The 14393-nt window shown below is 43.3% G+C and overlaps 1 protein-coding gene across 3 annotated transcripts; it reads left to right on the forward strand.

Annotated features, from left to right (window-relative positions):
* Nucleotides 1-1580: 1580 nt before the first annotated feature.
* On the forward strand, nucleotides 1581-7309 carry ZNF641 (zinc finger protein 641; the record flags this gene model as incomplete). 3 transcript variants are annotated; one of them, XM_080705178.1, is made up of 5 exons in its annotated part: nucleotides 1581-1797; nucleotides 2329-2420; nucleotides 3935-4064; nucleotides 4846-4959; nucleotides 6555-7309. In XM_080705178.1, 5 exons carry the CDS (start codon nucleotides 1581-1583, stop codon nucleotides 7307-7309), a joined length of 1308 nt encoding a protein of 435 aa, XP_080561304.1. The 3 variants fall into 3 exon arrangements, with proteins under 3 accessions (XP_080561304.1, XP_080561305.1, XP_080561306.1); XM_080705179.1 differs by having other exon boundaries at nucleotides 1581-1764; XM_080705180.1 differs by having other exon boundaries at nucleotides 1581-1764; nucleotides 3977-4064.
* Nucleotides 7310-14393: the final 7084 nt, after the last annotated feature.

Here is a 14393-nt window from a genome sequence, read left to right on the forward strand (position 1 = left end):
TGTCCATGGTAGGATTATTAAGAATTTTTATCTAACTTAAATCTCTTCTCTTGCAACCAAACACTTACTTCTTCTGTTTGATTTCCTAGAGATAGAAAACATCACTCTTTCTATTAATAGCACCATTTATCAGCCTTCTTCTCCAGACAAAAGAAAACTATGGTCCTCATTTTTAAGTTTTCCAACGGCTATATTTCCTATTCCATTCTTGGCTTTAATTTCTTCTGATGAACACACACTGGTTTCTCCATACCCTTATTTAAAATTGAATTTAGAGCCAGGTGTGGTGATGCATGCTTGTAATCCCAGCATTTGGGAAGCGGAGACCTGAGGATCGTAGTTCGCAGACAGCCTCCGCTGCTTAGTGAGGCCCTTCACAACTCAGTGAGACCCTGTTTCAAAAATAAAAAGACTAAATAATAGGGATCAGGGTGTAGCTCAGAGGTCCAATACCCTATGGTTCCACCCCCAGTTCCACAAAAAAAGAAAAAAATTGTATTTATTTTTTAATGAGATATGACTAGTGCCTGCCAAACAAGCAAGTTTGTTTTTGTCTCTTAAATCGTGGGACTGTTGAGTTGCCTTAGGGTCTTGGAAGCAACACTGCTTCCCCCTTTTCCACCCTTGGCTCAGACTTTGTTCACTTTTTACTTTTCCTAATTAAATCTCAGCTCCTCACTGTCCAACAATTTCTCTTAGCTATTAGGGTTATTTTGGAGTCCTACACCTGCTCTCCAAGTTTATGGTCTTTTTACCATATTTACTGCATGAGAGTGACAGATCATGTGTCTCTTCACTGAGGCTTAACCTAAGTGAAACACCATTTGGTTCAGGCTCAAAACAGAGCTCTATGCCCATGCTACTTATACATCCCTTGGCTGGGACTTCTACCTGTAATCACTGCATTCTAAACTAATTGATGAGATTGAGATTTGTGGCAGGAATTCTTGTATGTGACTACATTTATCTTTGTTGAGTGTAGGTCTATGTGCATTTCTTCCTTCATGGTTCCAGATTGTTTACTTTCCTATACTTTTAATGGTTGAAATAACATTCCTCTTTTTTTTTAAAATAATGTCCTTCCAGCCAGGCGTGGTGGCGCATGCTTGTAACCCCCGCACTTGGGAGGCAGAGACAGGAGGATCGCGCAGGTTCGAAGCCAGCCTCACTGGCTTAAGAGACCCTGTTTCCAAATAAAATATAAAAAATTGGTCTGGGAGTATAGTCTGGAGGTAGAAGGGTTTTATTCCCAGTACCACCAAAAAAAAAAAAAAAAATGTTCTTCCAGTCTTTAGGGATATTCTGTTTATACCATGACGTCCCCAAAATAGCATCTAGTGACTTTGCTATGTAGCACCTGCCAGTATCCTAGTTCCTCCAAGAAGCTTGGCTCAGGCTTAGTTGATTGGAACACATCAGGCTTTTAAAGTTCATCTTCCATTAAGCTCCTCTTATCTAGTTTCAGCTTTAATCCCTGGGCCTGTTCTCCATAACTTCCTTAGGAATATTACCCCTTTCCTTTTTCATGGTCATAGTTGATATTGATCTGTTCCAGGTCAAAATTTGGGCTTGCAGCAAAAATGCTTTCAGAACACACAGCAACCCTGGGAACCCGATGGGAGTCAATGAATATACAGCTGGATGGAACAGAGCCCCAGGGGAACAGGGGGAACCAGGAAGAGGGGCCATGGAGGACAGCACCAGGCCCACTGGCACACCTATGCTGCGACCTGGAAGAGGAGCCACAGCCCCTTCAGGAGAAGGGTGAGAGCCCACGGGATGTGGGGGAAGCACAGTGTAGAGAGCTGTCTCTGCTAAAAAAGTAAGGTTAAAAAACCCTAAACTTCTATGGAATGAAAGCATACCCAATAAAAGGACCAGTCCATTCTTCCTGTGTCTTGCTTTCTGGTACAGAATGGGCTTCTAGATTCTCCAAACCAAGTTATCAACTTCTCCTGTTTCTTTCTTAATCACTCCCTTTACATGAAAATGTATAGTTAGAGTATTGAATGTGGGAGACAGAGGAGGTAGTAGCAGCTTTGATTACTGCTGAAGAACACACCCAGCAAGATGCACTTTGCTAGATGAAAATTACATTCAGGTAATATAAATTCAAAACACGGCTAGTCCAACTGAAAGCCTCCTAGTACCCTTACAGAACTAAGGGAAGTTTAAGTGAAGACCTCTTTATGTGCATTTGTGCATTTGAATTTTACCAATAGGCTTAACTACAGAATAAAATGAAATCCCTAAGCTCCTCTAAAATGGGGCATTTATTGGAAAAGGGTGGATAGTTCATCTCTAATGGTTCCTCTCTCCCCTTACCAGCTCAGTCTGCTCCCTGGGTTCCTGCAATTCCCCAGGAGGGGAGCACTGGAGACTGGGAGATGGCAGCTGCACTTCTTGCAGCCGGATCACAGGTGGGCTGTGCTTCCCTTGGTCTCTCCCAAGCTCTCATCACAGTTGCCTTTTTATAGTTTTAGCATCATCCCATTGATTTCTTCTTAGTTCATAAGAACACAAATAATATGTTCATGGAACTGAACAAATTCTATCCCTTTTCAGGGAATCCATAAGATTTCCATAAATGGAAGCATAACAAGAAGGAATTCCTTTCGATTGGGGTTTTTAATGGATGGCTATGTTATCCATTGGGGATTTTAAGAATTTGTAGCTTACATTAACAAGTAAACTAGAAAAATTAGGAAGAGAGGACCTGAAGAAAGCTTGGAAGAATATAAAATAGAAAAGATTGAGTAGATAATGGAGGACTTCGGCAAAAAAAGAAGATGTAAAGAGGGGCAGATACAGAGAAAGAAATAGTTATAGATTCAGAAAATAGGTCCTGGCAATAGAAGAGCCAAGGTAAGATATCAGTAGCAGTAGCAGCAGCAATATTAGCAGTAACAGCAGTAGTAGCAGCAGTAGTAGTGGTAGCAGTAGTATTAGTATTAGCAGGAGCAGGAGTAGTAGTATTACTGTTAGCAATAGCAGTAGTAGTAGCAGCAGCAACAGCAGTAGTAGTATTAGCACAAATAACAGTAATAGCAGCAGTAGTGTTAGTAGCAGCAGTAGCTACACTATTAGCAGTAGCAGCAGTGTTAGTAGTAGTAGTAATAATATTAGCAGCAGTAATCACAGCAGTAGTATTAGCAGCAGTACTAGCAGCAGTAGCAGTAGTAGCAACAGAATTAGCAGTAGCAGCAGTATTAATAGTGGTACTAGCAGCATTTCTAGCAGCATTATCAGTAACCATACCCTGGAGTACCTACCATATGTGCTTTTTTCTGGGTGCCTTATGTATATTAACTCATTTACTTGTAAAAATAAGTTGATTGTCCAACTTTACAAATGAAAAAATTAGGGCAGAGAGCAGTTATGGTGCTTATATAAGGTCATACTGCTACTAAGTGCAAGTCATACTGTGCTAAGAAGTAGCAAAACTAAGAGTCATTTGGCTCCATATTCTGGGCCTAACCACCATATGGTGCTGCCTGAAAGAATAAGGATACAGCTTGTCAGTGGAAGCAAGAAAGAATGTTTTACTCATAGCATTTTGTAGTGATGGAAAAGGAAAGGTAAAGTGGATGAAGGAGGGGAATATCTGCAATTAAAAGAATACGGGAGGTGATAAGAGACCAAGTAGCCACCTGTGGTTAAGCAGAAGGCATGGTGAATTTGTGGTGCCTCCAATTCCCATGGTCCCATCTGGAAAACTCCCTTAGGGACATTACGTCACTCTCTCCTTGACCCTCTGCCTTTTCTCCCCTCCTCGCTTCCCCTTTATCAAAACTATGTGCCCTCCCAGGCAACTCTGGGCAGTTTTTTTCTTAGATCCTCTTTGCCCTCCATCCTGTACTGACTTGGCCTTATACTGAGATCGCATTTCCCTGTAGGGACAGATACTGACAGAAGATGCTGTATTTTGTTTCAGGGCCTGGTAACCATCAAGGATGTGTCGCTGTGCTTCTCTCAAGAGGAGTGGCGGAGCTTGGACCCCTCTCAGACAGACTTTTATGGAGAATACGTCATGCAAGAAAACTGTGGAATAGTGGTCTCTCTGAGTAAGCATGACCATCCCTGCGGTTGAAAGAGTGTATTCTGCGAAAATGGATCCATCCATTTCAGAGCTGTTGGATAGTGTCTGTCTAGGGGTCCTTCCTTGGCAGGGAATCTGTCTAGGCTTCCACTGAAGAAAGAACCTAAGAGTTAACCCCAAAAATGAAAGTGAAGGATCATTTTTAAAATCAATAGGAAATCATGCTGAATTGTAAGGTTCTTACAAGACAGAGAGAGACATGTGAAATTTAGTCCTTGGAAATTTAGGAACCATCCAGAGAAATCTGGGGGAAAGGGAGATGGGAAAGTTGTAGTAAGACTAAAGTAACGACTACAAGGGCCAGCTGGATTGGAAGGATTTCAGTAGAAGAAAGCAGATTCATTTGAAAAAAGAGTATGATTTTCTTTCTTTTTTTTTTTTTTTGCCATACTGGGGTTCCTGGAAGCCCTTCTACCTCCAGGCTACACTCCTAGACCTACTTTTTATATTTTTATTTGGAAACAGGGTCTCCTAAGCCAGTGCGGCTGGCTTATAACCTGCGCGATCCTCCTGTCTCCATCTCCCAAGCATGGGGATTACAAGCGTGCGCCACCATGCCTGGCAAGAGTATGATTTTCTAGGGCAAAAGAGAGGGACTTAACAAAAATGGCAGGGGTCAAGGAAAAGAGGCTCGTATCAGGTCTTCTTTTAGCTGGAATTTTGAGGAATCATCTAGGAAACAGCTTTTTGAATAATATGGAATTACAATTGAACTAAATGACATTTGTTTTTCTTCCTATGGGCAGGATTTCCAATTCCCAAACTGGACATGCTTTCTCAGCTAGAGGGAGGAGAAGAACAATGGGTTCCTGACCCCCAGGACTTAGAAGAAAGGGATATTCTGAGAGTCACATATACAGGTGAGGACATAGAACAGATTTTCAGCCACTGCCTTCACCATTCTTGGAGTGCGATGACTATACGTCCCTCTAATTGAATGGTTTGGGAATCTTTTTCTTCAAAAGCAAGACAGTGTAGCAGAAGGGTTTATAGGGCAAATTCTGGAGTCACACTCTGAGGATTTGAATTCTGGGCAATACCTATAATACCTTAGAAAATGTGTGGCTTCTCTTTGGTTTTCTCCCCTATAAGTTATTGTGAGAATTAAATATGCTAACAGCTGGGCGTGGTGGTACACGCTTGTAATTCCTGCTCTTGGGAGGCGGACACAGAAGGATTGTACAGGTTCGAAGCCAGCCTCACTGGCTTAAGAGACCTGTTTCCAAATAAAAATATAAAATAGGTCTGAGAGTGTAGCCCGGAGGTAGAAGGGTTTCCAGGAACCCCAGCACCACCAAAATAAATAAATAAATAAACAAACAAACTGACAAATTATAATAATAGAACAGTGCCAAGCCGAGTGTGGGTAGAAAGGTTTCCAGGAATCCCAGTACCACCAAAATAAATAAATAAATAAATATGCTAACAAATTATAATAGTAGAATAGTGCCAAGCTGGGCGTGGTGGCACATGCTTGTAATCCCAGCATTCAGGAGGCTGCGACCGGAGGATCACAGTTCGCGGACAGCCTCAGCTACATAGTGAGGCCTTCCGAAACTTAGTGAGACCCTGTTTAAAAATAAAGAAGAAAAAACAGGGCAGGGGATATAGCTCGAAGGTCAAATGCCCCTGGGTTTCATCCCTAGACCTGCAAAAAATAAAAATAAAAAAAAATAATAGAACAGTGCCAAGCACATAATAAACACTCGGTATATGTTAGTTATTATTACTGCTGGCATGTTGTTGAGCCTCCTACATGTTTTGGGAAAGTCCTCCATGGCACCTCTAGCATGGTTGACAAGGGGTCTTCTAGTTAGTGATGATGATTGCAGCACATTTTCTCACTCTCAACATCTATGCTTGGTGGAAAGATGGTGATTAGTAGAAATAAATAGTAGTCAACAATGTTAACAAGTAAATAATAATAGTAGCATATCCCACTTACTAAGTGCTTACCTCATATAGATGTGCTCTCTATTTTGAAAGAAGTGTATTTTCCTTGTTTTATGGAAAAAGAAATGAAGGCTTAGAGAAATCAAATGTGACAGCTGAGACTAAAACTTGGCTAATCTGCCTCTTGGGCTAGGCTTTTAAGAACCTCTATACCTATTGCACTTTTTTTTTTTTTTTTTGGTGATACTGAGGTTCCTGGAAATCCTTCTACCTCCAGGCTACACTCTCAGACCTATTTTATATTTTTATTTGGAAACAGGGTCTCTTAAGCCAGCAAGGCTGGCTTTGAACCTGCGCGATCCTCCCGTCTCTGCCTCCCAAGCACGGGGATTACAAGCATGCGCCACCACGCCGGCTCCTATTGCACTATGTTGTTCATTAGAATATGTTCTCTGAGCCCTTCTTGGGTGAGGTTTGGCATGATACAACCTCACCTGTGACTTGGGTGCCAGGGTGCTCTTGTGACTCCCCTTTTGGGGTTGGTATTTTCCCTTCTCCACAGGAGATGGAAGTGAACATGAGGGGGATACCCCTGAACTGGAAGCAGAACCGCCCAGAATGTTATCCAGTGTGTCTGAAGATACTGTTCTCTGGAACCCAGAGCAGGATGAAAGCTGGGATTCTATGCCAAGGAGTTCTAGAGGAATGCTCCTGGGCCCACCTTTTCTTCAGGAAGATAGCTTCTCAAACCTTCTGTGCAGCACAGAGATGGATTCCCTATTAAGACCCCATACATGCCCCCAGTGTGGGAAACAGTTTGTGTGGGGCTCCCACCTTGCCAGACATCAACAAACACACACTGGAGAGAGGCCTTACAGCTGCCTCAAGTGTGAGAAAAGCTTTGGGCGAAGACATCACCTAATCAGGCACCAGAAAACCCACCTACATGACAAGCCCAGCAGGTGCTCAGAGTGTGGCAAGAATTTCCGGTGCAACTCCCATCTGGCCAGCCACCAGAGAGTGCATGCAGAAAGCAAATCCTGCAAGAGCCAAGAGGTTGGAGAGATTCCTGGGGCCAGGAAACGGCAGCGTGCTCCACCAGTGCCAAAGTGCCACGTGTGCACCGAATGCGGGAAGAGCTTTGGTCGAAGGCACCACCTAGTGAGACACTGGCTGACCCATACTGGGGAGAAGCCCTTCCAGTGCCCTCGCTGTGAGAAGAGCTTTGGCCGCAAACATCACCTGGACAGGCACCTGCTGACCCACCAGGGACAAAGTCCCCGCAGCAGCTGGGACCGAGGGACATCTGCCTTTTGAAATCTGTTTCTGTGGCAGCTATGGTTAGGTCTGTCAGCTGGTGCTATCAATAATACTGCCAGGGCTGCCCCTTTCCTGCACCCCAGTGGCCAGAATCATGAGCCCTGCTCTTGTTTCTAGAGAGACGACATCCCAGCATTGGCCAGAGCATTTCTCACCAGTTCTGTGACACTACATATAAAAACAGAGCTCTTTGAGAAAACTTTTGGAAAACAATGCATACTACTTGGGCTGATATTCAGCCTGAACCCATTCTCAAGGGTACAGTGGTACTGGCAGTTATGGCTGAGGTCTGTTATCATTGTTTAGAGTCTATGCCATACCAGTCGTTAAATATTTTGAGTATCACCTTTGTATACTAATTATATTCTTTCTATAGAGAAAGAGAAAAAGACCATTTTGGCATCTTAAAGACTCTGAAAACTTATGCAGTTAACTCTTTAGCTGCTATTAATGCAGTGTTTCCTAACTTTGACCTCAGTAATCTACTTCATACACCATAGAACTGGTGACTCCATGAAATATATTCTGGTGAACATGGTTAGAAAGTACTGAGGAGATAGGAAAGAGACAGTGATCAAGCACACAGAGGCCCCTCTGTATCCCTGTAAAGGCCAGGGGGCCAGATGTTGTTCCTGTGTGGGTCTGTCACCCTTACCCAGTTATCCATGTATACATCTTCCCCTCTCATGCCCACCTGCTTAAAAAAATGTAATGACCTTTTCACTCCCTTATTCCTGCTCCCGTAATCTGCACATACACATATCCTGAGAGATCATGCTACAATGCTAAAAGATGGACTTTCTCTCCCCAAGTAATCCAGGCCCTCACAGAAGAAAAACTTCATCCCCTTGAACAAACCCCTCTCCTCTTGACTGTGTTTATGTGTCTGTGTGTAAATGTGTGCAGGGTCCTTGAAGAGAGCATGCTAAGTGCAAACTGTACAAGCTAGGTTTTCTAGGGACTGTGTTCTGGGGATGAGGGTAGTGTGGATTATATGGGGATTTTGTTTCTTTTGTTTAAGATAGGAAGTAATCTGAGTGATGAAGGAAGCCCTAGTGGAAAGGGTTCAATGATGGACTTAATTGTGTACAAAGTTTACCCCAGTGTCACTGAGATTAAGACAGTTGTGGATTTGTATGTCTAGGCCTGAATCTCTGGGCTGAAAGCTATCTTTATCTGGAAGGAGATAGAAGTCTTCAGTGAGCTGAACTGTCTCTTGTTGGTTTCAGGCAAAGTGCATATAGAAGGTTTGTGCTGAGTGGGGTTTTTTGTCTTGTTTCAAGTGCTGGAAAATTAGGACAGGAATCACAGTGTTTGCAAGTTGTTGCTGTCACTCTTGTTTGACTTTGATTGACTCATCAAGGGGGAAGAGTTATCCTTGAGGATCTCATCCTCCTAGAAATAGAACTTTAGGGGAAAAGGCTGTGGCTTAGCTTTTCAGCTGATGCAGGGTAATGAGCTTTCTGACTGTTTTTCTTCCAATTCTGTAAAGGCGTCCACACTAGGACTCAGAAAAGTATTCTAGCATCTGTTACTTGATAAGTTGGTCATTGTTTATCTTTATTGATGATTGTATTAATACTAGTCTCATAATTTAAAATTATCTTTTATTTAAGAGCAGTTTGGGGTCAGGAAGGAAGAAAAGCAAAGAGGATGAAAGTGGGATAGTTTCTCTTTAATGCTTAAATTCTATTTTTCCCTAAGATACTTATTTTTCAACCACAATTGGTAGAATTATCCAGAGAAGCAAGAGGAAGTGAGCTGCAGTAATCTAGTTTAGTGATTGTTCCATCTGCTTAGGAAAAACTGGGTGAATCACAGCTCCTTGGAGTCCTGAGGACAAGTGGAATTGAAAATAGGGTCATTTTGCTGACTAGGCATCTTAGAGTATAAGTTACTTGAGCAGCCCAGCCCCTACCTCCTTTCTGCTACTGAAAGCAGCCTTTCTTTTTTGCCTGGAATATACTTCTCTTGTTTATATTCCTCTGAATAAAGCAAAATGGCTGGCCAGCCATTTGTAATCAGGCCATAACCTAGAGACAGAAGCATTTAAGTGTCAGTATTAGGAGATGCCCAAGAGAATAGGAAGATATTGAGTTCCATTGTTAAAACTGGACTATGCCATTTCTTTTACGCTTCTAATTTAATACAAATATTTAATCAAATCAGCTTTATATAAAGCTTTCTATAATTTAACCTGTTTTGGATCACAGGCATGCTTGAGAATTTGATAGAAATCATTTGAGGAAAGCAGACATTTGTGATTATTTCGTTTGCATATGCGTTTAGCAGGTTCAGAGCCCATTCACAGAATTGCTAAACTGGGGTTTAAAAAGGGGATTAATCATGATTAAATATGGTTATATTTGTGTCAAGAATCACAAAGCAAGGGTAACTAAATACTTTAAGAGCAAAGATACCAGAGGCATCAGGGTACAAAAACAGAATCTGGTTTTTAATTATGAGGCTATTGCTTACATTCTACCCTATGTTTTTAAGAAAGATCTAATACACGGGCAAATCCAGCTCCCCACAAACCTTGTTTTAAGCACTTGTGAGAAGTGATATTCCTTACTATGAGATCATACCTCTTAACAAGTACATGTTAACCTCCAGCCTTTTATCTGTTTTAGTAATTGTAGGGTAGAAAGTGAAGCCCCCTCAATGTAGGTGCAGCTACAGCACCCAGCTGAAAGGTATCATGGAGTCTAAGGGCTTTCCACCGAAGGGGCGATCCTTTGGGTCATTTCTGGTGTACTATGTCTTCTCTACCTCGGTCCAACACCACCTCCCTTGGACGAAAAATAAAACAAGCAACAGCCATCATATGAGTGAACAGATGTGATTTTTCTCCCCACTGGGAATAAGCCTTGACCTTTCATTTCCACACAACTCCCTTCTGCCCTGTGGCCACTCTGTCCCCTTTAAATAAAAAGCATCTCGATGTTCTCTGGGCAAAATGTAAACAGGGTAGCCTATCTTCAGGAGCCCGGCATGGCTTTCCATCTGTGCTGCCTCTGCTCTATTCCAGGTATTCTGCCCTTCCTACCCCAAATAAAAATCCCTTGCATAGGTGATTGCAACCCAAAGTGTTATCTCTTCCTGAGGCTACTTACATTTTAAGTCTTGACTTTAATTGTAGATGGAAGTGCTTTTCCCATGTTAGAAAAATATTATGTTTTCAGGGGAGGTAAAGGGGGTGCTAATTTGGGACAAAATCCCTCTGTCTCCAACACTCCTGCAACGTTGTTTCCTATTCCCCAAAGTTGTTTCCTGTTTCCATTAAGGGAAGGGGAAGCCCTATCTCAGACCCAGAGGGGCAAGAGGTAAGTTCCTTCTATCTCTGTTCAGATGAGTCCACTAAATGAGGTTGAGTACAGCTGGCAATAACAAAAAATAAAAAATTTATCCCCTTAGCCTTAACTGGCAAAATTACCCTCTATTCCTTTGTGTGCTACACCAAACCTATTGAATCAGAAACTTTGGGATGAGATCCCAACAATCAACCTTTTTGCTCTTGAGGTTATGAAATAGGCTAACTTTTCAGAACCACTGGCCTAGGGGATTCATGTGTCATGTCAAACATTGGTACCTCACCATCTTCAAATAATCTTCAACCTCACTAGGCTGGTTCTCATTCTGTTCCCCTTAGTTCCACGAGCTTCCTTCATCCTTAACTTAGTTGAGGAATTGGTTACTCACCAATTTCAAAAACTATGGTGGGACAAAGAGCCCAGCACTATTGACTGGGGCTGAGGCTTTGAATATGAGCACAGTATACATGTGGCCAGAAATCTCAGGACAGAAAGAAGCAGACAACTCAAAAGAAAATCCAACATAAAATTGTAAACAGACAGCCAAGGAAATAGTCCTCCTTAGTTATGTTTTCCCCCAGGCCTTCTAATAAGTTGCCTTGGAGGCAGGTGAAGGGAGCATTCAGCACAAATGTAGTTGTGCCAAGCGTTCACAGACCCAGGTATTCCAGCTTCACAGTTGCACTAGAGACGTGTAAGAGGCCATGCAAGGGATTTCTGGCCATGACTTTATGTACCCTAATGGCAGGAACATCAGAAAGCGCCAGGGCACAGTGATCGGGCTCTTACTAGGCTTACCTAGTAAGATGGATACAAATGAGATTCAAACCCAGACTCTTGATTAGGTAGAGATTATAACTAATGAGACTATGGTATCAAAAGTGTACTTTCCTACTTTAAAGAGTCTGTGCAATTTGGCCTGTGGAAAAGGGTCTGTATTGCAGACCCTGGCCCTGCTACCTCCTCCAGTTCCTCTCCAAGGCACACTCATGAGGACAGGCTGAACCTCCTGTCCATGGAGGCTAATATGGAAAGATCTGATGGAGCTGCAACGCTCTTTAACTTTAGGCACTCTTTCCCCATCTCTACCTCCATTTTCTCAGTAGGCAGCAGTCTTCCTCCACACACTTCGTCCCCACTTTTTTTTTTTTTCTGTTTTGCCCAAGCAATGCCAAACTTTTCCAAGGGTATTCTCCCCAACTCCATCTTTCAGACTTCTGGCACCTGTCTTCAGGCTTCTCTCTTCTTTTCAAGCTTCTGGCTAGTTCCATTTCCTGATGGGCTCACTACCTGTTCCTCCACCTACTGCCCAGTTTCTATCAGCCTTCTACCTCCTGAGCAGAGGTCAACTTATACTTCCCACTCCTTTCCCCAAATTCTTGGCTATAGCAACTCAGTGGCCACCTCACCACTCTCTCTCTCACCCCCACAGACTCACTCCTGCCAAGTTCTGTCAGATCTCCACCTTTACTTGGTTGCCTAGAGGCCCTTCTTCCTTTGATGTGGCTTCCAAAGTCACTTTCCACTTCTGCAAGTATAATTTACTCCCTTCCTTTCCCTGGCTCCTGAAAAGCTCTGGATTCTTCAGTGTTTTGTGTGTTTCCTATACACCAGGCACTGGTGGTCCCGGTCTTGGAGACGGAGAGGTCCATGGTCCCTGTGCTCAGCGTGTTCTTCAGCAAACCCCTGTGCCCCTGCCCCATGCACCTTTCCCTGCCTTGTCTCACACTGCTGTAGTCCTCTGCTGGGGAGGTTTGTGGTATGCTCGCCTGCCACCCGCAGACTGCTCTGTGTCCCTGCTGGGCTTCTGTCTGACTTGGTTGGTTCTCTTGGATGAACTTCCCACACTCACCCAACAGGTAGTTTGTCTCCTTGGGAATCTGTAAGATGCTTTGTCAGCCCCCTTCAGTTGAATAGGGAGGTGAGTCTGTATCATTGTTTTCTTTGTTCTCTCCAATTTTCCCTCCATCCCCACTCCTCCCTCCTGATAGGATGCAACATATTGTTGTGGGGCACCAAGTCACAGAATCTCCCCATAGGCCCCTTGTTGCCCTTCCAAAAACAACTTGGGATACAACAGGTGGGGCTGCACCTCCAGCTGCTTCCTGGCATCCTGGCCCCTACTGTTGCTTCCCAGTCAGTGGCAGAGGCGACCCAACCCGAGACACTGCAATATTGGGTGGAGAGCCCGAGGTGGTGGTGATGATCATTGCCAACTGACGCCGGACTTGGTGGGCTTTCCCCTGGCTCCATCCCTACTCCCTCCTGCCCCATGCAGGGTGTTGAGATTAACACTGGTATTCTTCCATACGTACATTAATGTCCATGGGAGTGAGTCCTCCTTTGCCTACATTCCTCCCCTCAGGACAACCTCACTGGAGTTGTCTCCATTATCTGATGTCTCTCTTATAGCTTACAAGAAGATATTTAAGTTTCCCCTTATTTTACACAAAAAGTAGTATGCTATACTCAGTATCTTGAACCTTTTTTTTTTCTTCACAAAACGTGACAAGTTCACAATAACTGAATGCTTCCAAGGAGCCAGACAAGGTGGGCACAGTTGGTGTTTGGACTGGAACCAGTCTGCCAGGCGTATTCACTGCTGAGGATATACTGAGAGGAAGTAAGAAACCGTGGGGAAGAAAACCTGGAAAGATGGCAAGGAGGGAGGGGAGCTGGCCATCAACCTAATAACAACCCCTGGCCTGGAGATGTGACTGCCTAGTGGGCCCTGAACACAGTCCTAAGGCTTTTCCTCTGTGGGAGTTGCTCTAAAGAGCTGTAAGGCTGCTCCTTACAGTGGACCTCAGATGCCTCTGCAGCTTTCCTTACACCTACCACCCGGTTTTGTTGCCTCCAGGCTTCACATTTCCTTATTTTTTTTTCCTTCATTCTTTTTCCCCACCCACTTGGAATAACACTTTTGATAAGTCTGGTCTTTGCCATCACCAAAAAGGGAGGAGGTAAGTGAGCTGAAAACAACGGAAAGGAGAAGCACAGCTACTGTGATCACTCATTCATGAAACACCTGTTTTCTCAACCAGGACTACTTAAATCCTAACATACCTCTATCTACCCCTACTCGATTCTTCCACCTTCATTCAAGTCCTCCTGTCAACAACCCCTCAGTCTTCAATTCCTTTTCAGATTCTTTGACATGTTGTTGTTTAAGTCCTTTCTTGACATAGTGCCCTTGTATTAATATCCCAAACATCCTGGGTTCCTGTCCTTCCTAGGTACTTAGGTTTTGCTGTAGTGATTTTCAGCCCAACCAGACACCCTTGTCATGTTGGAACTCCACAGAGGAGAGCACAAGAGAGCTGTTGTTTAGAGACCACTCACACATGGAGATGTTTGCATGTTCTGGAAAACAGGTTGAAAACTTGAGAACACTTTCCCTGTCTTCATAAACCTCTGTAGCATTAAAATACTGTGTAGAAATGAAATCATAACTTCTGACCTTTAGCTACATAAAAAAAGATGGTTTGTGGAATTAATGAGCATCTAGATGGTGACACCCCAAACCCCATGTCAACATCTGGAACTGGAAAGAGCACTGGATTTGCAGTTAAAAGTAATGTCTAAGGTGTGCACATCGGCTTTTTCACCTAAGGCCTGTCATAGAGATGGAGATGAAATTGAGATGAACTAATAATCCATGCAATAGTACAAACCACCTTATAAATGAAAAAGCTATAATTGACAACTATGTGGAGATTTCTACCTTATTTTTTGACAAGTTACAATTTATATGATTCTGAAAACAA

This window comes from Muscardinus avellanarius (assembly GCF_963383645.1).
Source record: "Muscardinus avellanarius genome assembly, chromosome: 11".
Classification (NCBI taxonomy): domain Eukaryota; kingdom Metazoa; phylum Chordata; class Mammalia; order Rodentia; family Gliridae; genus Muscardinus; species Muscardinus avellanarius.